The sequence below is a fragment of the Lissotriton vulgaris genome, chromosome 5, assembly GCF_964263255.1.
Source record: "Lissotriton vulgaris chromosome 5, aLisVul1.2, whole genome shotgun sequence".
Taxonomy (NCBI): Eukaryota; Metazoa; Chordata; class Amphibia; order Caudata; family Salamandridae; genus Lissotriton; species Lissotriton vulgaris.
The window spans coordinates 1578195860-1578218273 of NC_141693.1; the positions used below are offsets into that span (position 1 = coordinate 1578195860).

A 22414-nucleotide genomic window follows, 5' to 3' on the forward strand; every position below is an offset into this window, starting at 1 on the left:
CATAAAGGCAGCTTCTTTCTCCTTTCCTGGGAATAACCGGCTAGCCGAAGCAGCAGAGGTGCTTCACCAGGCTAGCTCACCTGACCAGCTGAGGCACTTTTCCAGGCTTGTGGGGTAGCAAAGTCAGCTCGCAAGGCTAGCTGAGGCAGCAGAGGCACCTCACCAGGCTAGCTGAGGCAGCAGAGGCACCTCACCAGGCTAGCTGAGGCAGCAGAGGCACCTCACCAGGCTAGCTGAGGCAGCAGAGGCACCTCAATAGGCTAGGTGAGGCAGCAGAGGCAGCTCACCAGGCTAGGTGAGGCAGCAGAGGCACCTCAATAGGCTAGGTGAGGCAGCAGAGGCAGCTCACCAGGCTAGGTGAGGCAGCAGAGGCACCTCACCAGGCTAGCTGAGGCAGCAGAGGCACCTCACCAGGCTAGCTGAGGCAGCAGAGGCACCTCACCAGGCTAGCTGAGGCAGCAGAGGCACCTCACCAGGCTAGCTGAGGCAGCAGAGGCACCTCACCAGGCTAGCTGAGGCAGCAGAGGCACCTCAATAGGCTAGGTGAGGCAGCAGAGGCAGCTCACCAGGCTAGGTGAGGCAGCAGAGGCACCTCAATAGGCTAGGTGAGGCAGCAGAGGCAGCTCACCAGGCTAGGTGAGGCAGCAGAGGCACCTCACCAGGCTAGCTGAGGCAGCAGAGGCACCTCACCAGGCTAGCTGAGGCAGCAGAGGCACCTCACCAGGCTAGCTGAGGCAGCAGAGGCACCTCAATAGGCTAGGTGAGGCAGCAGAGGCAGCTCACCAGGCTAGGTGAGGCAGCAGAGGCACCTCACCAGGCTAGCTGAGGCAGCAGAGGCACCTCACCAGACTAGCTGAGGCAGCAGAGGCAGCTCACCAGGCTAGCTGAGGCAGCAGAGGCACCTCACCAGGCTAGCTGAGGCAGCAGAGGCAGCTCACCAAGCTAGCTGAGGCAGCAGAGGCACCTCAATAGGCTAGGTGAGGCAGCAGAGGCAGCTCACCAGGCTAGGTGAGGCAGCAGAGGCACCTCACCAGGCTAGCTGAGGCAGCAGAGGCACCTCACCAGACTAGCTGAGGCAGCAGAGGCAGCTCACCAGGCTAGCTGAGGCAGCAGAGGCACCTCACCAGGCTAGCTGAGGCAGCAGAGGCAGCTCAACAAGCTAGCTGAGGCAGCAGAGGCAGCTCACCAGAGGCAGCTCACCAAGCTATCTGAGGCAGCAGAGGCACCTCACCTGGCTAGCTGAGGCAGCAGAGGCAGCAGAGGCAGCTCACCAGGCTAGGTGAGGCAGCAGAGGCACCTCACCAGGCTAGCTTAGGCAGCAGAGGCAGCTCACTCGGATAGCTGAGGCAGCAGAGGCACATTGCGGACAGTGGGGCTCAGTGTTCGAGGTGCCACGCTGCTAATTTCGTTGTTAATGTTTTAAAATTATCGAATTGATGGTGCTATTTTTTATTTTCCTTCCCTGGGACATTGTTTTAATATTTAATAGGCAGTCTTTTTAAAATTGTTGAAAGGGGAACTTGGTGCCTCTTTCCTACCTTGCTACTGGGAACTTTTCAAGTTGGGTTTGTCTGTCGAGGGAATTTTCAGGCCTTTATTCTCCTTCCCCGGTCCACCACGGATTGCCGATTGACGTGGAGGGAAGTGAGGATTAGTTCTGGCCCCTCCGCAGCATTTCCGGCATCAGCGCTGCGGGATGCGCTCTAGTCTTTCCCGGTTCCAGCCTCCTTAATCACATGCTGGTCCGGACGCACAGCGGACTGGCGCCGCTGGCGCGGCGGAGGCGCACCAGAGGCAAGCCTGTCTGCGCCCTGTGCGAGGAACCTTGGCCAATTCCACCTTAACATAGGAGATCGTTTGATCTATTCCAGGGAGCGGCTATTGGATCTGCAGCCTCAGGACCAGGGGGCCTGTCGGTCTGTTAACACGCTGACTGTAAAGGACGCTCACTGGTTTACATGTGTTAACTGTGAGGCGTCCTTTCCATTAGGGGCTGGCCATGTCTCTTATAAGGATGGATCTGGTGAGACTAACCCTGTCCCTGCAAATCATATGCTCACTGGGTATCTTCTTAATACTAGATCCTTGATTAAGCATGCCATCGAATTTAATGATTTTGTGGCCCGTCAAAACCCAGATTGGGTGTTTATTACAGAAACCTGGGAAAGAGATTGCTCGGGCCCTGATCTAGTAGAGGCAATTCCCTCAGGGTATCTCCTTGTGAGACAGGATAGGGAGGGGAAACTGGGAGGAGGTCTGGGATAATGTATAAAGATGATTATTCCTGCTTTACAGAGGACCTTACATCGCCCACAGATGCCTATCAGGCTCTTTATTTTTCCCTAAAAGTTCTTCCGACTGAAAGCTTTAGTGGAGTGATCACCTATCGACCACCTGGACCAAGAGCCTTGTTTCCCTAGAATTTTAGTAATCGAATTGAGCCTTTTCTAGCTCGTTCAAAGGTTACGTTTTTGTGGGATTTTAACTTTCATTTAGACAAAAAGGGGTGCCCTGAAACACAGGCCTTTCTGGAAGTCATGGAATCTTGTGGTTTCCCTCAGCTAGTGAAGAGTGCCACACATACGGCAGGACACATCCTTGATGGAAATTTTTCCAATGACCCGAGGGTCATGGTATGGGCTCTTTTTCCCCTCTCCTGGTCTGACCGCTTCGCTGTTCCTTTTACCCTTGTAATGGCAGCACCTGCTCTGGATATCTGTGGCAGGAAATGTTTGAATGGAAGAGAAATCTCAGACGGGTTAGTAAAGAGGCTCTTCTTGATAAACTCGGTGAATACTGTCCATCTTCCTATGCTGATGTTAATGTCATGTACAGCGAGTTCATCAATTGGCTGATTACAGCCTTGGACTCTCTTGCCCCCTTTAAGAAGCATTATGAGGCAAGAAAACGTCCTTCTGCCCCTTGGTTTTCTGAGAGATTGAGGAAACTCAGGCAGGTCTGCCGTCAACAGGAAAGAAAATGGCGAACGGGCCTCTCGAGAGTAGAAAGGGAATTGCATAAAAGCCGGCTAGGGAAATATAAGGTAGCTATTAAAGAGGAAAAGGTTTCTTATTTTTTAGCCATGACCGAATCCCCTAGATCCCCTAGGGAACTTTTTGCTATTATCAACTCCCTCTTAGTCCCTGTGTCTAGTGCCAGCACAGAGGCTTCCCAGGATTTCTGCGATAAAATGGCAGACTTCTTTCATACCAAAATTAAGGACATTTATACCTCCATAGAGAATTCAAATCTGGGTAAGGATAAAACATCTCTTCCTCTTGCTTCAGTGAAAGTTCCTACAGGGAACTGTCACTTACGATCTTTTCCACCTATTCTTCAAGAAGAAACTGATTCGCTGTTAAGTGGGATTAGATCTGGGTCCCCACTTGAACTGTGCCCTCTTAAGATCCTGAAACTGGGGAAAGAGGTAGTTATATCTCCTCTAATGGCTATTATCAACTCTGCTATCTCTGCTGGCCAATTTCCCACTGTGTGGAAAACTGCAGTAGTAAAACCCCTGCTCAAGAAGGGCTCCCTTGATCCAGCTGAATCCAAAAACTATAGGCCTATCTCATTGTTGCCTGTCCCTGGCAAAATCCTGGAAAAACATCTTTACTGCCATATCAGTTGCTACTTGGAGGAATATCACCTGCTCGATGGTTCACAGCATGGGTTCAGGAGGGAGCACAGCACAGAATCAGCACTAACTGTTATCTTTAACAACATTCGGCAACAGGTTGATGCTGGTCACACCACCTTGCAGATCCTCCTTGATCTGACTGCAGCCTTCGATACTATCTCCCCGAGTAGGCTGGTTGGTAGGCTCCAGGACATTGGGATAGAGAGATCTGCACTTAGCTTGTTGTCATCTTTCCTTATGGAGCGGTCACAGATAGTTAAGATGGGCCAATTCTTGTCTGCTCCCAAACAATTGTTTTGTGGAGTACCTCAGGGGTCCTCATTGAGTCCCACTCTATTGAATATCTATGTAGCCCCGCTCGCTGCTGTGGTTAGGTCTTTTGGTTTAGAAGTCCTGTCCTACGCTGATGACACTCAGATTCTGATTTCCATCACGGAGAGTGTCTCAGCCTCAGCAGCAAATTTTAATAATTGCATGCAAGCGGTGGCTGCATGGATGGTGGAGAATTATCTAAGACTCAATGGGGATAAAACTGAGGTTATCATTTTTGGACACAAGCTTGATATTTGGTCAAAGGCCTGGTGGCCTGTTTCTCTAGGAGCCTGCCCTGTTCCCTGTCTAAGTGCCAAGAATCTAGGCATTATTGTAGACTCTCTCTGTCATTAAAGTCACAAATAAATAGAACCGTTGCAACCTGCTTTGGGATGCTAAGGACTCTTAGGAAGATCTTTCCTTTTCTCTCCCTTTCAGCTCGGAAACAGGCAGTGATTGCCCTTGTGGTATCTAGGTTGGATTATTGCAATGCCCTTTATTTAGGAATAAATGGGGGACTTTTGCATCGACTCCAACTAGTGCAGAATGCAGCTGCTAGGCTGGTGATGGGTCTTCCTAAATTTCATGCCATCTCATCCACCATTAAGAACCTTCACTGGCTCCCATGTATGGTACACAAGGCCTTGCACAACAAGGGTGCTGAAGGCATTAATAAAACTGTTTCACCGTTATATTCCGAGGTGGAATCTGAGATCTGCTGCTAGGAATTGGTTAACCATTGCTAGGTTCAGGAAAGCCAGATGGGGGGAGGGGGGCTTTTTCGCTGTTGGGTACCAATTTATGGAATCTGCTTCCTCTCTCAATCTCTAATTTGGAACTACATTCCGCCTTGGGAAAATCTTTGAAGACCTGGCTTTTCTCTTGCTCCAGTCCTCATCTCCCTTACACCTTGAGTTTTAGTAATTTGTGAACTTTGATATATTGACCCTGTCTGCAGCGCCTTGATGCCTTCGGGCTAAGTTTGTGCTTTAAAAGTTTTATATTCATTCATTCATTCATCACCAGCCTAGCTGAGGCAGCAGAGGTACATCCCCAGGCTAGCCGAATACCACAGAGGTAGATCACCATGCTAGCTGAGGCAGAAAAGGCACCTCACCAGGCTAGCCAAGGCAGCTGGGGCACCTCATGTAGCTAGCTGAGGGTGCAAGGGTACCTCACCAGGCTAGCTGAGGCAGCAGAGGCACCTCACCAGGCTAGCTGAGGCAGCAGAGGCACCTCACCAGGCTAGCTGAGGCAGCAGAGGTACACCCCCAGGCTATCCGAATACCACAGAGGTAGATCACCATGCTAGCTGAGCCAGCAAACGAACCTCACCAGGCTAGCCAAGGCAGCAGGGGCACCTCATGTAGCTAGCTGAGGGTGCAAGGGTACCTCACCAGGCTAGCTGAGGCAGCAGAGGCACCTCACCAGGCTAGCTGAGGCAGCAGAGGCACCTCACCAGGCTAGCTGAGGCAGCAGAGGCACCTCACCAGGCTAGCTGAGGCAGCAGAGGCACCTCACCAGGCTAGCTGAGGCAGCAGAGGCACCTCACCAGGCTAGGTGAGGCAGCAGAGGCACCTCACCAGGCTAACTGAGGCAGCAGAGGCACCTCACCAGGCTAGCCAAGGCAGCAGGGGCACCTCATGTAGCTAGCTGAGGGTGCAAGGGTACCTCACCAGGCTAGCTGAGGCAGCAGAGGCACCTCACCAGGCTAGCTGAGGCAGCAGAGGCAGCTCACCAGGCTAGCTGAGGCAGCAGAGGCACCTCACCAGGCTAGCTGAGGCAGCAGAGGCACCGCCTGTGGTGCTTGTAGTTGTCTCCTCCCGATCTCAGAGTTCTAGGCTGAAAGGATTGAGGTGTGGTGGTAAAATAGGCTGCTAAAAAAATGACACTCCTGTGGAAGAGAAAGGCAACTGGGTAGAGTGGGGATTCCTCACCCACAGCAGTCAAGCTGACCTTGAATCCCCCCTCATATTTCAAAGACTAGGCCCAGTGGGCAAAGGACTTCAACACAACTGTTTCCTCTGGCCACACTGGCTCCTTGAACCCAGAGAGTACCACATCTGAGTCACTCACCAGCTGCAGGGTTGTTTTATTCTGTGCAGTGGAGAGGAAGGCACCTGATTTGTTTAGCAGGTCGAGCGCAGGCTTTGGAGCTCCTGGTTCTTCTTCATCATCTTTAAACAGCCGCTACTGTGATAGCTTTGGTCACAAAGTGAAGAAAACTCTGAAAAGTCTGAGAGGGATCAGAATGGGAACCTTGCAAAGATATTTTCAAGGATTTTCATCCATCCAGCACCGTGTTCCCTACTGTGCCGCTCCTACCAGTTGAAAAGGAAAATGCTGCTTGATCCTGGAGGGACGAGAGGCTGTGAAAGGATTGCTCCTGCCACCTGTGGAGGAACTTAGTGAATCCTGATTCTTCATGAATCTTCAGGGCTGACAGCCATGTGCCAGGGTCAGAGAAGCTGGCTTCATGAAAGTCACCGGGAAGATCAAAGACAAGACACATCATGGAAGAACAGGGGGGCTGAAGCCCATGCTGGAAGCAATGTTTGAAAGGCCTGTCTCCCACTGCAGTCTGTAGCCTGGTTCTCCAGGAAGCGCGCCTGAACATTTAGAAACTGCAGAATTGACCTTCAAGTAGACTTTAGCTCCATGTGAAGTTGGAACTTAGATTTCTTTTTGCTTTAAAGTGGCATTAAAACAAGATGCAGAGGCTACACAGTCTGGCCATTTTCTCGAGGAGCAAGATTTTATTTTTCATCTGCCTCTGAGCTTTTTGCAGTGAAGTTTATGGGTCCTGCAGGACTGCAGACACAGAGTTGCCTTAAAGATTTTGGGGCCCTGGCCAAAATATATGTTTTGGGGACCCCCCGTTCATTTTTATGACCAGCTTCTACTACTTCAAGCTTGCATGAATCTAAGGTATCAGAAATGGGGCCAATCAAAAGAGTTAGAGGCAGAGTTAGGCAAAGAGGTTGAGATACAGGTGTAGAGAGAGGTGAGACGGAGAAAGTTCACTTTTCGAGTAGTCGCATTGGAAGGAGGGGGCAATAGGCAACTGCCCACTTTGCACTGGTCTGCTGGAGCAGTCGCCAGGTATCCAGTATCATACAGCCATGCCTAGACACGTCTCCCAGCCTTGCCCTGCTAGAGAGTTTCAAGGTGTCAGAAAGGGGCTGAGTTCCAAAGTGAAAGGCATAGGTGTAAAAATGTGGTAAAGTAACCCAGCAGCAAATGACACTGGGCCATAGCTTTCAAATTCACCCCACTTATAGCTTTTGACATTAAAAAGCGAGACTTCGTCAGGACCAGGATTATTGACCACTTGGCTTCCTTGAGCCTGTCTTGGATACACAGTCTTACCTTTCCCAGGTGCAGGTTTTGACTTCCGAACAAGAGGCGATGGGGCTAATTGAATATACTCACCAGATATTCAGCCCATCAGGTTCACTGTCGGCCCCAAAACGCACCTAGGACATTTACTTTTCACATCCACCATGCTTTCTGTGGACATTTTTACCTTTTCCTTGAAAAATCTAATCTATTCATTAGTTCTTTCGTACTATTATTACGTGGGGGTTTATCTGATTCAGTTCTTGACTTTAAAACTGTTTTGGTGTCTCCTTTCTGTGGGAGAACAGCCTGTCACTTGAGTCACAAAACAGATGGAAAGCCCACAATTTCTCATAGAAGGTTCTTCCTTTTCATTTTTAGGCACTAGGGGGCATATTATCAAGGGGGCTTATCTCCGCTTTTTTGGCTTTAAAAGCCAAGAAAGCGGAGATAAAATTATCTCCCTATTACCTAGCTGTCGCTAACACCAGTTAGCGACAGCTAGTAGGAGATAGCGACCATCTTGGGCCCCGATTTGCATGTCAGTGATATTTATCACTAATGACATGCAAAGTGGGCGTGCCAAGATGTTAGCGACTGGAAACAGTCACTAACATCGCTATCTCCTATTACGAACTTTTGGAGATATTCGCGCTAAGAGCGAATATCTCCAAAAGCTAACACCTGCCCTGAGCATTTCTTAGCCATGCTATCCAATGGGAGGTGGATAACATGGCTAAGAGCATTAGCTCGGTAATGCATGAATATCGCTGACTTTTCAGCGATATTCATGCATTGCGGCCGATTTTTATCGCATTTGCGATAAACCTTGGTAATACCAAGGTTTATCTGCGATAAAAATCGCCGCAGGTCAGCAATACATTTTTGTCTCTAACCAAGCAATAGCGATAATTATCGCTATTGCATTATCGCTATTGCTTGGTAATATGCCCCTTTATCCTCTGGGTCGAGAAACTGTCAAATGTGTTCCAAAGCAGCTGTAGGTATTTCCTGGATTTGTACCAGGAATGCTCTTGACAGCACACCTTGCGCTGTGAGTACTGAACTCCAGCAGTGATGCATCACCGTCGTCTTTTGGTCAATGATCGCCGCTGGGTCTGTGAAAGGAGACAGAGACTCATCTGTGATGCTCTGGTCTTGTGTGGGCTTGAGTGCTACGGTCAGTAGTATATCAGACAGAGAGTCTGAAGGTGGAAATCTTTGCATAGAATCCTTGCATCCTTGCCTCATTCCATGCCGAGGCTTCTCTAAGAAGTTGTTAATGCAAGTATTATTGGCCGACCCGAGCACTGTCCTGGCTGACACTGTGTAAATCCGCAAAGAATAGAGGGGAGGAAAGACTGATATCGGTGGGCTGCCTTGGAAAGAAAGGATGCATCAAAGGGGAACACTGACGTCATGTGGCGATAATGAGTCGTTCTGTAGTGAGGTTCGTCTGTGGGTTTCCCTCTCACTGGACCCACCTCGTCATATTTGCATAAGTAGTGAGGGTTCTCTCTCCCCAACATTTCCTCTATACATTCCTTAACTCTAATCTCTTTTCCAACGGGTGAATGTATGTTGCAAGATGTCTTTACGTGCCTAAAAATAAATAGGTAACTAAGTACACGTGCAATGAAAAACGACTAGTAAATTGCTTTCCCCAAGTGATATATTATTCAATTTTTTCTATATGCTGCCTTATATGTCGATTTTGCCTCCTCTATAGGCGCATGTATTGTGGCTATTTCTTTTTTTTTCTCCATGATTTATATGTAATACTCAAAAGGAAAAGAAAGAAAATGGGCAGAGAATTAAATAAAAAGAGACAGAATGATAGAAAAGCGAAACAAGGAGATGGGAAGATGGTGGAGAGACTGATAAAGAGACTGATAGGTGAGACATTTGGCAAATGATCAGAGAAGGAACGAGAATCACAGAGGGGACTGATGGTGGAAATGAGGCACAAAGGAGGCCAGAGATAGGGTGCGCCATCTATGCGGAGAATGAGAGGGGTGCTTACTCTGGGGGAACTTCGGAGGGTTGTCGTTGACATCGGTAAGGGTGACTGTCACCGTGGTGGTCCCAGAGAGGCCTCCCATGTGGCCCCCCATGTCCTTGGCCTGAATCACCACGAGGAACTCGTCCTGCGTCTCTCGGTCCATGTTGGGGATGGCGGTCCGGATAACTCCTGTGAGAGGGGCAAGAAGAAGAGAGATCACAACCTGAAGAGGAGCAAGGAGGCAAAAGATGCTTACTTGTGGCAAGGGTTCTCAGCATGGTTACGCAGTTAATGACTCCTCCACAGTCAAGGAAATCCCTAAAACAGCCCTTCTGAGCCTGAAAACTATGGGGCATATTATCAAGGGGGGGCGATAGGCAATTTTCGCTGCTTTATCGGCCGTTTTCGGGCCCTAAGCGGCGAAAATCCTATCGCCCTATTAGCATGCTGTCGCTAGCAGCAGTTAGCGACAACTTGTAGGCGATAGCGAGTGGTATGGGGCCCGCTTTACATGTCAGCGATATTTATCGCTAATGACATGCAAAGTGGGCGTACCCAACCTGTTAGCGACTGACAGCAGTCACTAACCTCGCTATCACCATCGCCTATTAGCAAGGCAGGCGTAGCGTTGGAAATATTCGCGCTAAGCGTGAATATCTCCAAAAACTAACACCTGCTCAGACCAGTTCTTAGCCATCATATCCAATGGGAGGTGGATATAATGGCTAAGACCCTGTCAGCGATAATGCGTGACTATCGCTGTATTCTCAGCGATATTCACGGATTTCGCCGCCATCGGCAGGTATTTTATAACTTTTGTGATAAACGTTGCTAATAGCACGTTATCTCAGTGATAAAATCCCGCGATGCTTGGCGATAGAAAAATTGTCACTGAGCCTATTTAGCGATAATTTTCACTAGTTGTTGGTAATATGCCCCCATATGTACTATTATCGCTTTTTGTTACAAAAGAGGCACGTTGATGGACCCCAAACTTTACCAGATCTCGCTTCCTTCCAGGGAGACACAGAGCCCTGCGAGCCCAGGCAGCATGCCCCAAAGAATCCCACCCCCCCAGCAGCCCCTCAGGTTAGACTCTGCAGCATTCACGTTCCTCCCCCTCTTGAACGCCAGGCCTATTGGCAGTGCCCGTAAGACTTATGGACAGCACTCCCATTGGAGAACTACTGTTACCTGTGAATAACATTTCCTTCTTCAGCCCAAGATCTCCCCGGGAGAGGTGTTTGCAAATGGGCTTTCATGAACAAGCACTGTGCGGAGGGGCTTGTAGAAACCTGGCCTTATTTACGCAAACTTTTAGGCTATGCCTCGCCCACTTTAAATCCACTAGTGCCTATACACTGTGTGCATGGACTCTGCATGGCATCCCTGACATCTCCAGCACAGGAGAGATTCATAAATGTGTGAGTAGCTGCTTTACTCCTAGTTGCGACGACCCTGGCAAAGCATGGTTTGGCTTCTGGTACCGTAGGCAGATCATTCCTTTGCACCCCACACCCTCTGCACAGGCAACTTCCGGCTGCAATGAGAGCCTGATGTGTGCAGGCGTGCCCAAAGAGGAGCTCAAAGCACGCTGGACATCAGGAGCGTGTAGGCGCTATGCACAAGGCAGTGGAATCTTATGAAGGTAGATCAGTAGGTTCACCGAGTGGTGTGCGTGGCAATCCGAAACAACAATTGAGTGGGATCCCAGGACAGCAGGTAAGAACCCCTTATCCTCATGATAGATAGTAAATAGTCATCTTCTGACAGTCTTGCGTCACTCACTCTCGAGACTCTCTTGGAGCTTCCATTAATAGTGGAATGCTGATGGAACATTAACCAAAATGAGACAGGCTCATATTTTGACAACATTCTTTTGAGCCCATCCCATAAATCACTTGTCACCAGACTGCTGAAGAAGTTTTCACCCAAGAGTTCTCTATGCGGGTTGTGGCAGTGAAAAGATGGAGCCTGAGGAACAAGGGTGAATGCTTGGATGTGGCAAAGTGTGAACCAGCAGGGCACCACATCTGCTTGAACCCGCGGAGAGCTGAAAGAGCTTCGCTGGTTGCCCATGGGTGCACAAATGAAATACATCTCCTTCATCGCCGGTTAGAGCTGTTCATGGCAAAGGCCCTTCATATCTCAAATCCAGGATCAAATCCTGGATAATCAAACACAGACCAGCTAGGTCAGTCAGAAGATCAAATACCGCCATCTTCAAAGTTCAAAGATTCTACCGACAAAGACAGGGTACTTGAAGCTTCACGTTCCCGGTTTCAACACTGTGAAGCACCCTCCCACCTTCTCAAAGAGAGGAACATAATGTGCTCATTTCAAGGAGAAACTGAATCCCACCTGTTTAACTACCTGATCATTTCTTTTCTTCTTCTGTCCCCTGTGCACCCCACCTCTATCCCCACAGCCTCACTTCTTGATGCACTCTCAATCGGTTGTGCGTGTAATGAATGACCAGGAAATAAATAGAAGAGAGGTCGCAATACATTTCCAATAATAGTAATAAGTAAGTATGCCCTTGTTGGACTTGGACCTTTTTGCAGGGTGATCCCAGAACTTTTTGCCTTCCTCCTGTTTTTTTTACCTGTTGTTTGTAGTTTTATGACTCTAGGCACTTTATCACTGCTGATCAGTGCTAAAGTGCATTTGCTCTCTCTTGTAAACTCGGTAAGATTGGTCTACACCTGTTTGACATATTTAATTTACCTGTCAATCCCTTGAACAGTGGTATCCCATATACCCAGAGACAGCAAATTAAATGTTACTGGTGGGATTACAGCGCTACTTGAGCCAACCACCTAAGTAGCCTTTCAAACCTGTCTCGGGCCTCCGCCACTGCAGGGCCTGCACGTACAGTTTACTGTCTCTGGACGTGGCATATAAAGTGCTTGCAACATCTACAACTCCCCTTTTACTACATTTCAGTCACCCCTAAGTTAGGCCCTAGCTAGCCCTATGGGCCGGGTGCGGTGTACGTAAAAGATAGGACATGTGCCTTAACTGTGTGGCATGTCCTGGTATTGACAAATAGCCTATTTGGTTTCTCACTGCTGTGAGGCTGCCCTCTCATAGATTTGCATTGGGGATTCCCTGATAAGTGCTTCAGTGGTAATTCCTGACATGAGAGGGTAGCGTGATCAAGTTTGATATGTTTGGAATAGTAGTGATAAATCTTGCTTATTGGTGAAAGCAGATTTATTATTACTATTTTAGAAATGCCATTTTAGAAGTAGTCATTTCTGTGTGCTTATGTGTCTTTGTGCCCTTGCTAGTTTGTGAGTCGACTGTCTGGTTTTAGAGTGACAGAGACAGGGGATGTGAATTCTCTTCAGACATCCACTGGGGGGTTGAAGAGTGACCTGCCTTCCTGGACGAGTCAGGGCTGGGCTGAATGGACCTGGGCTGCATATATAGTGGTGGGAGGAGATTTGCCTTGTACCTGAATAGGCCTGGTCTGCCCTGAACAATGCTGTCTCCACCTCCCGTCAGGAAAATACACCAGTGGGGACAGAACTGGTTTGGGCTGGGCTCAGAACCCTCTACCACAAGAGAACAAAGACTTTGTGGTTATAAGTAAAGGCGCTGTGAACCAATGTTTTTTTACTTGAAAAGAGAAGAGACTGCGTGGGACCAGAGGATTGCTGTGCTGGCAGGGTAATACCACTGTGACTGTGCCTTGGGTGCTGGGATGCTGGAGGGACTGCATCGATGACCAAGAACCCTGTGTGCTAACTGCTGTCTGCAGGGGTTATCTTTAGTGTGTAACTCCCTGGCCCTGACTAGAGTGGTGGGTTCTGCCTGTCTTAGGTGCATACCCTAGCCAACCAGAAACCCAATTTCTAACAGCCCTTTTCCATGGCTGGTGATTGCTGGTGAGGCTCCATGTGAGACGTCACTCCAGTCGTGCCCTCAGATTGAATGGGAGCAAACAAGTGAAGCTGTGGGGATCATGATTGTCTCCTAGTTCGAGACGTGGAATATGCCAGGAAGATTAAAAGACAAACTCTTGACTCTGAATGAGGTCACCACTGTCCCCATGATGACACTGTTGGCTGGATCTGCGCAGAAAAGCTCAAGTCCAAATAACACAGACAGTGGCACTGAAGCTGGATGTTGAGGTAATGAACATGTTGGGCGTCGGTTGAATCCTGGCTTGGTCGCCATATTGAAGGCTCCATCAGAGTGAGATGGGAAGAGCTGCAGGAGGAAGGGCATTCTCAGTCAGCCCACTGGGATTCATATCCCATGTAGATAATGCAAGGTGATAGTGGAGATTGTGGTGTAAGGAGTGGGTAATGAGTTTGCGGTGCTACCTAGGCAGGAAGGCTCTTTGCAGGTAGAGTGCAGTCAATAAGCGTCCCTGCACCTCGAAATGTTCTTCTTAAGGCTGTGCTGTATTAGTAGATTCATGAGGAGGAGATTAACCTCAGCCATTGGTAGTTCCTCTGGGCTGCATCCCAGTCCATCATTTTCATGCCCCCCATGCCACCTCAGACTAGATTCAGACAAATGGTCCGGCTCCAGTATCAACAGTTCCTCTCTGAACCAGGACACATGCAACCCGAGACCAGTTTGGGCCTATTAGGGCCATTTCAGTTGGGTTTAGCTTGGTTCCAGTGGCACAGTGAGCAATGGCATTGTACAGTACTATATTGATCATCATGGTGGCCGTCGGCAGTGCCTGAAAGCGAAACAGCGCCATGAGTTATAGCGACCCTCAACAATCAACAGGCTGTATCAAGCAACTCTGTGCTTGTGAGCGATGTTGAGACAGTTAACTATGATGTCCTCAATAAAATAAGTGTACCCGCCAGGCTCTTCATCGATGCTGAGGGAGAAGGATAGTATCGCTGAGAAGAGAATCAACCTTCATGAAAAATTACTCTGTTGTTTTACACATTTTCTTTTCAGGATGGATCGGATGTGGCCTGCATGACAGACCTTCAGCACTTGTAAAAAAAAAAAGCTAAATTGACTACAATAGTCCATGCTGGATGTTGGGGTAAGGGACACACTCCACCAATCCACCAATGGCAATGGGACACCACCTCTAGAAAATGGCAAGGGGCATGAATGGTCCTTTCCTTACAAGGTTTATTGCCTAACAAAACTGGCAGCTATCTACGTCGATAAACAGTACGTAGTTGTATATAATGGGTTGTATGTCAGATTCGCGTATACAGAAATATTGTCTAACATAAATATTGTCAACTACATATTAATTTATAAAAATATCGTCACAGGGGAGCAGATTTTCTATTAATATTGTCAATGGGGCAATATTTTTGTAAAAGAAATTTAGTCAACAGTATACATGTCAGATGATACTCTAACAACAATATTCTGGTGCCCCACTATATAAAGGTGGCATAATCCCCCTGGTATCACTCTAACCTTTCAAGTAGAAAAGGAGTCCCTGCTTGACCCAAAAAGAGGAAGCGATGAATTAAAAGGTTTCTAGAAAAAAAATATTTCCTGTTCTAAAAGAACTAATCTGAGTAGCATCTGAGGCGAAAACCAGATCCTGTCAACTACTAACACGTCATCAATCTTCTAAAGGTAACGATGAGCATAAAATGTTTCCTTAAAAGCCAAAACGAAATCGGCCTGTGTTCACAGGAATTCCACAAGACACGAATGCAGAAAATCGGAAGCTGGGTCATTGTGGGTGCAGTGACTTCCGGGACTCTCTTGTTCTCTTGTTCCCTGCAGGGGCCGAGCCCTGGTGGACTCTGAGTGCTCAACATCCATTGAAAAGCAAAAGGAGGCAATGTTACAATTCATGATAAACACCGGGGATGCTTTCAGAGGTCATTGTGACTGAGGAGAAACGTTCTTAAGAATATTAACTTGAGCAGACTGCCATGTCGAGGAGTGAAAATTGATCAAACGTCCCCTGTGGTACCACAGGCCCTGTACCTCTCAGTTGTTTCTTGTATCTTAGGCGGCCTGTGGGTGAATACTGTCTGTGACCCCTCCCCCCCAGTGATGTGACCAGGGAGTCCCAGTGGCACCACTTTACCAGCCACAGCCACAGCCACATCCACCAGGCGGTCTGCTGCCTCTGGTGGGGGTCCGGTGCTCCCCTAACTACTTGCTTGTCACGTGACCTGTCTCAGTCCCTTGTTCTCCGTCTCAAAGCTGGTTACGTGGCCCAATGAGCTGTCTAGGTGCCATCCCTTTATGTCACTGTCCTTCTCATGTGACCGTGTCTCACACTCATCAGTCACTCCCCCATCTGCTGAGCTCCAGCTGTTCCAATCAGTCTTGTGCCTGTTTGTGTCTGTCACTGTCTGTGAACTCCGGGGGGCTCAGCTGTTCCATTTCTCCCTTTCACCCCCCTCTGCAGCGGGCCTACGTCTCTCAGGTGAGTAGGTGGTACCACGAATGACTGCTGCTTCCCCTCTGTGACAGGCCAAGGGCAGTCTGTGAGATCCATACAAACCTGTTATTGGCCGCTTTTCAGGTAGTCCCAACCCCAAATACCTCTCTGTCACCCCGGCCCTCTTTTGGTAGACATCATGTATCTCTGAGGGCCCCATGCATGTCTGTCACTCCCCCCCCACCCTGGTACTCTCAGGGTGGTCCCATGGGCCTCAGATCCAGTTCTTCCTCTGCATCCATGGAGCCCCATGGCTTTAGTTCCTGTCAGTCACTCTCCTTCTCTGGTGGGCTCAGGGTGGTCCCATTGCTGCACGTCACTCTCCATCTCTTGGGTGGACTCATGAACCTAATACATGGTTCTCCACGCCCTGGTGGCCTTGCGTTAAGGTGAACAACTTAATGCTCAAATGTTCCCTCTTCTTTGTTGAATGAATCCAGGTGATACAACCCCTTCTAGTGGCCCCTCTTTCTAGTGTACATTGTAGCTCCCACAACCTCAAAAAATGGTTGGTCCATTGCTTTTCTCATGAGTCTCTTATAAACCCCACACATGTGTGCCCCACTCATTCCTTGCTGTAGGCCGCAGCCGCCATACCTGTCTGCGGATCCACAGAGAAGAAGGGCTGCCCTTCGAGGACAGTGTAGACCAGCCGGGCACTGTTGCCATACGTGGGGTCGTCCGCATCGTTGGCAGTCACCTGGATCACTGATGTTCCTGGCAGGACGAGAATACAAGACCGTGAGTCACAGAGGCCTAGAGGGCTGCCGCTGGCTTTACAATAAGCGAACAAAGACGGAAATTATAGAGAGCTACAAGTGTTCAAGACAGTCACGTATCACCTAAGACAACTGGACCTCAAGGGTCTCTAATATTCAATGGATAAGCTACCAAGAAATAGAATATTTTAGGGTTAAAAAGTGAAGGTCTATCATGGAGGTACAGCAGACAACCATGGCTTCCGGCTCATTATGTAAAGAGATAGAGTTAAACGTGGTGGTCTATCATTGGTGTACAGCAAATAACCATTACTTCTGTATTGTTATGTAAGCAGTTAGTGAACTGACCAGAAGCCAATTTATGAATGGTTAATGACTAGATTCTGTGGCTACTTGATGGCCTCTTGCCCTAACCTTGAGAGATGTGAGGACCAAGTGTCTAGAATGTGAAGCTGAGGTTGATCTTGTGAGATTCCTCAGGTGACACTTGCTTCTGTCCTGGTGGTGGCTGAGGCCAAATACATCTCATTTGAACATACCTGCTTCTAGTGCATCTTTGAGTGACAGAAGGCGAGGATGAGGAGTTCCACCTCTACACAATCCTGCGCAGCTGCATGCTGTTGGGAAGAAGTATGTCCCAGGAGATAAACTCTACAAAGACCAAAACATCCAGAAAGAGCGATCTGGAGATTTCAGACTCCAGGTAGAAAATTCCAGGGCTGTTCTGATGCAGCTTCTACATTATTGGAGGCACGCTAGGGATGCAGTGTAAATTTTAGAGCCAGATCTGCAGGTCATGTGACCTAAAAGTGCTGTGGACTATGGCGTCATTGTAATGCAGCGTGGATAACCACCTCCATGTGCGTCTCTTCAAAAGGTCTCTGAATAAAGCCCGGGGCACAAGAGGTCTGTAGCCTAAGAAATTGATCAGCTGACCTATTGGTTGAAGGTCAGTAACACATGGACGATCAATGAACCAGGCTGGGGCCCATGACGAGGACAGTTTATGAAAATGGCCAGGGATCCATAGGGTGGGGGGCAGGGTACGAACATGGTCAGAAGCCCAGTGGAAGGACTGTCTTTGAATGAAGCAATGTTCCCTTCGCGTGGAGAGTCTATGAGCATGACCAAGAGACAACGGGAGGATGGCCAAGAAGCAGAGTAGATGGATGCTCTTTGAACAAGTCAGTCACCATTCGAAATGTTGACCTCAGAACATGGCTGAGGCTCATTGGGGTGGGGGGCCTACGAAGAAGGACACTACTGCTGCATTACAAGCACTACACACTGCTTCTTGCTGATGCACTCCAAGTGCAGCCATCCTCCCATACCCAGCCAGGAATGTGTCACACCCAGTGCTTTAAATGGGCGGGTACTGTCCGGTACGGAGTACCAGCACATTTTTATTTTGAGGAGGCACTTCTAAATAGAAATGCAATACCTTTAATTGGAGAGTACCGGCACTTCTAAGAAACAAGCAGGTACTCTGGCACAGAGTGCCTGCAATTCTATGTTTCCATTTCAAGCACTGGTCACACCTGCTCTCACGGTGCCTGTCCCCTTCCGGCTGATCACCTCTGCTTCCACTTCAAAGCTGATGTGACCCAGGAGTAGAAGGAAGTCGGCAGCCTGGTGTGACCCTGACCCAGCTCCCTGGCAGCGACATCAGACCCCTGGTGCGTGCCACGCTCCATGGTCCACACTCCGGGTCTGCGAAGGGTCAAAACCCTATTTTAAACCCTATTTTAAACTCTATTATAAAGGTTACAAAGTTTTTCAAATTGCATTTTTTTTGCGCAGAAACTATTAACTTATTTATGTCACACACATCTTTAACATAAGCAAACTAGTCTGCACAACATACACTTTTGTTCTGCTTCTGCACATTTGCTTCGTACGTGGTGAAGCTCAACAAACAATAATCTTACAAAGACAAGAAAAATTCATAAAAATATCCATGATGTGCGTGCCATTGTGCATAGAACAGGCCACACAAGGTAAACTTGCAGAGAGACAGATGACATGTACTTTCACCTTGACTGGGTTCAATTAGCGTGAACAATACCTCGCTTCATGCAGAAAAACTTCAGGCGTGTGAAGGTGACGATAAAATAGGAAACTTGGAATGTTTTCCATAGTGCGACAACCAAGAACTTCACAAAACGCCCGCACCCCACTCCACAAGGCGTTTGTGCAACCCCCGCTCCACCAGACCTTTGTGCACCCCTGTTCTAGCAGACCTTTGTGCACCCCCACTCCACCAGACCTTTGTTAGCCCCCGCTCACCAGACCTTTGTGCACCCCCACTCCACCAGACCTTTATGAACCCCGCTCCACCAGACCTTTGTGCACCCCCACTCCACCAGACCTTTATGAACCCCGCTCCACCAGACCTTTGTGCACCCCCACTCCACCAGACCTTTATGAACCCCGCTCCACCAGACCTTTGTGCACCCCCACTCCACCAGACCTTTATGAACCCCGCTCCACCAGACCTTTGTGCACCCCCACTCCACCAGACCTTTATGAACCCCGCTCCACCAGACCTTTGTGTGCCTCTGCTCCACCACACCTTTGTGCGCCCCCGTTCCACCAGACCTTTATGAACCCCGCTCCACCAGGCCTTTGTGCGCCTCTGCTCCACCAGATCTTTGTTCACCCCCGATCCACCAGACCTTTGTGCACCCCAGCTCCACCAGACCTTTGTTCACCCCTGATCCACCAGACCTTTGTGTACCCCCTGCTCCACCAGACCTTTACGGAGCCCTGCTCCACATGACCTTTGAGCACCCCATTCCACAGTACTGCAGGGTCTTTGCCAGCCTAGCCCAAATCCCTTGAGACAACTCTATCTCACATATGTACAACAGTAGGAACAGCGACTACCTAATTGCGATTTTTTTGTGAATTGCAATTAGGATTGGCACAAGACGCCGGAGCAGCGAGGCAGAGCCATCGTACCCGCGGACGCGGTGATTAACTCCTGCCGGGGCGAGGTCAAAATTAACCGAATAAAGGAAACAAGATCGTCAACATCTGGCTTGCTTAATCAATGAAACCTAACCAATTGAATCTGGATTGTGGCCGCCATGAAAACCTAAATCCTATGGAAATGAAATTAACACCACTGTTGGAAGACACTAGATACCAATTTTTATAGTTGGCAATCAAATTAATTATCCCTTTGCCAAAATTGGATGGAAGCTTTTTCCACCAACCTAAAAAAGCTCACCATGTCCTGATGATGATCTAAATTGATATAGATCGAAATGCCGTCGACCCCATCAAGGAAATTCCTTGCCCCATTGTATATATTTATGTGGAATATATCCTTGTTTGTGTGACATTTGTATATAGTTTTTATTGTAAACTTTCACTCAGTCACCCTATGCACCTTGTCACCAATGTGAGAACCTGAAATATATGTTTAAAAATATATGCTTATAAATAGAATAAAGTAGCTTTTTATATGCTATCCTACAGAAGAACGCCCTTTCCTACTTTTTGATTAATTCAAATAGCATCTATTAATTCTTACATATATAAGGACCTTTTTTTTAGGCCACCGAAAACCAATGTTCTACCTCAAAAACCACCAGACCTTTATGCACGCCCGCTCCACCACACCTTTGTGCACGCCCGCTCCACCACAACTTTGTGCGCCTCTGCTCCACCACACCTTTGTGCGCCCCTGCTCCACCAGACCTTTATGCACATCCGCTCCACCAGACCTTTGTGCGCCCCCGCTCCACCAGACCTTTATGCACCCCCGCTCCACCACACCTTTGTGTGCCCCCGCTCACCAGACCTTTGTGCGCCTCTGCTCCACCAGACCTTTGTGCACCCCAACTCTACCAGACCTCTATGAACCCCGCTCCACCAGACCTTTGTGCACCTCTGCTCCACCAGACCTTTATGCACCCCCGCTCCACCACACCTTTGTGCGCCCCCGCTCCACCAGACCTTTATGAACCCCACTCCACCAGGCCTTTGTTCACCCCCGCTCCAACAGACCTTCGTGCACCTCTGCTCCACCAGACCTTTATGCACCCCCGCTCCACCACACCTTTGTGCACCCCCACTCCACCACACCTTTGTGCGCCCCCGCTCCACCAGACCTTTAGGCATCCGCGCTCCACCACACCTTTGTGCGCCCCCGCTCACCAGACCTTTGTGCGCCTCTGCTCCACCAGATCTTTGTGCACCCCCACTCAACCAGACCTTTATGAACCCCGCTCCACCAGACCTTTGTGCGCCTCTGCTCCACCAGACCTTTGTGCACCCCCACTCCACCAGACCTTTATGAACCCCGCTCCACAAGACTTTGTTCACCCCTGCTCTAGCAGACCTTTGTGCATCCCCACTCCACCAGACCATTATGAACCCCCTCTCCACCACACCTTTGTGCGCCCCCACTCCACCAGACCTTTATGAACCTCGCTCCACCAGACCTTTATGAACCCCACTCCACCAGACCTTTGTGCACCCCCACTCCACCAGCCTTTGTGCACCCCCACTCCACCAGACCTTTATGAACCCCGCTCAACCAGACCTTTGTGCGCCTCTGCTCCACCAGACCTTTGTGCACCCCCACTCCACCAGACCTTTATGCACCCCCGCTCCACCACACCTTTGTGCGCCCCCGCTCCACCAGAGCTTTGTGAACCCTGCTCCACCAGACCTTTATGAACCCTGGTCCCTACTCCACCAGACATTTATGCACCCCCGCTCCACCACACCTTTGTGCGCCCCCGCTCCACCAGACCTTTATGCACCCCCGCTCCACCACACCTTTGTGCGCCCCTGCTCACCAGACCTTTGTGCGCCTCTGCTCCACCAGACCTTTGTGCAACCCCACTGCACCAGACCTTTATGAACCCCGCACCACAAGACCTTTGCGCGCCTCTGCTCCACCAGACCTTTGTGCACCCCCACTCCACCAGACCTTTGTGCACCCCTGTTCCACCAGACCTTTGTTCACCCCCGCTCCACCTGACCTTCGTGCACCCCTGCTCCACCAGACCTTTGTGCACCCCTGCTCCACCAGACCTTTGTACACCCCCGCTTCGCATGCCCTTTCTGCACCCCCACTCCACATGACCTTTGTGCACCCCCACTCCACCAGACCTTTGTGCACCCCTGCTCCACCAGACCTTTGTTCACCCCCGCTCCAACAGACCTTCGTGCACCCCCGCTCCACATGCCCTTTCTGCACCCCCACTCCACATGACCCTGTGCACCCCCGCTCCACCAGACCTTTGTCCACCCCTGCTCCACATGACCTTTGTGCACCCCCTCTCCACCAGACCTTTGTGCACTCTGCTTCACCAGACCTTTGTGCACCCCTGCTCCACCAGACCTTTGTGCACACCCGCTCCACATGACCTTTCTGCGCCCCCACTCCACATGACCTTTGTGGACCTCCGCTCCACCAGACCTATGTGCACCCCTGCTCCACCAGACCTTTGTGCACCCCCACTCCACATGACCATTGTGAACACCCCACTCCACCAGACCAGTATGCACCCCTGCTCCACCAGACCTTTGGCACACCCCGCTCCAGCAGACCTTTATGCACCCCTGCTCCACCAGACCTTTGTGCACACCCTGCCCCAGCAGACCTTTGTGCATCCCCCACTCCACCACACCTTTGTGCACCTCTGCTCCACCAGACCTTTGTGAACCCCCCGCTCCACCACACCTTTGTGCACCCCGCTCTATCAGACCTTTGCTCACCCCCTGCTCCCTCACACCTTTGTGCACCCCGCTCCACCAGACCTTTGTGAACCCCTGCTGCACCAGACCTTTGTGCACCCCTGCTCCACCAGACCTTTGTGCACCCCCACTCCACCAGACCTTTGCGCGCCCCCGCTCCACCAGAGCTTTATGAACCATGCTCCACCAGACCTTTATGAACCCCACTCCACCAGACATTTATGCACCCCCGCTCCACCACACCTTTGTGCGCCCCCGCTCACCAGACCTTTGTGCGCCTCTGC

General features: G+C 49.7%; 1 protein-coding gene across 1 annotated transcript in view; it reads right to left on the minus strand.

Annotated features, from left to right (window-relative positions):
• The window catches only part of CDH24 (cadherin 24), a 722601-nt gene that overhangs the window by 258285 nt on the left and 441902 nt on the right, over nt 1-22414 (minus strand). The window contains exons 4-5 of the mRNA XM_086923669.1: nt 16294-16413; nt 9315-9482 (exon numbers count right to left, since the gene is read on the minus strand). Of these exons, the coding sequence (XP_086779795.1) occupies nt 9315-9482; nt 16294-16413 (288 nt within the window). The remainder of the gene's footprint in view (nt 1-9314; nt 9483-16293; nt 16414-22414) is intronic.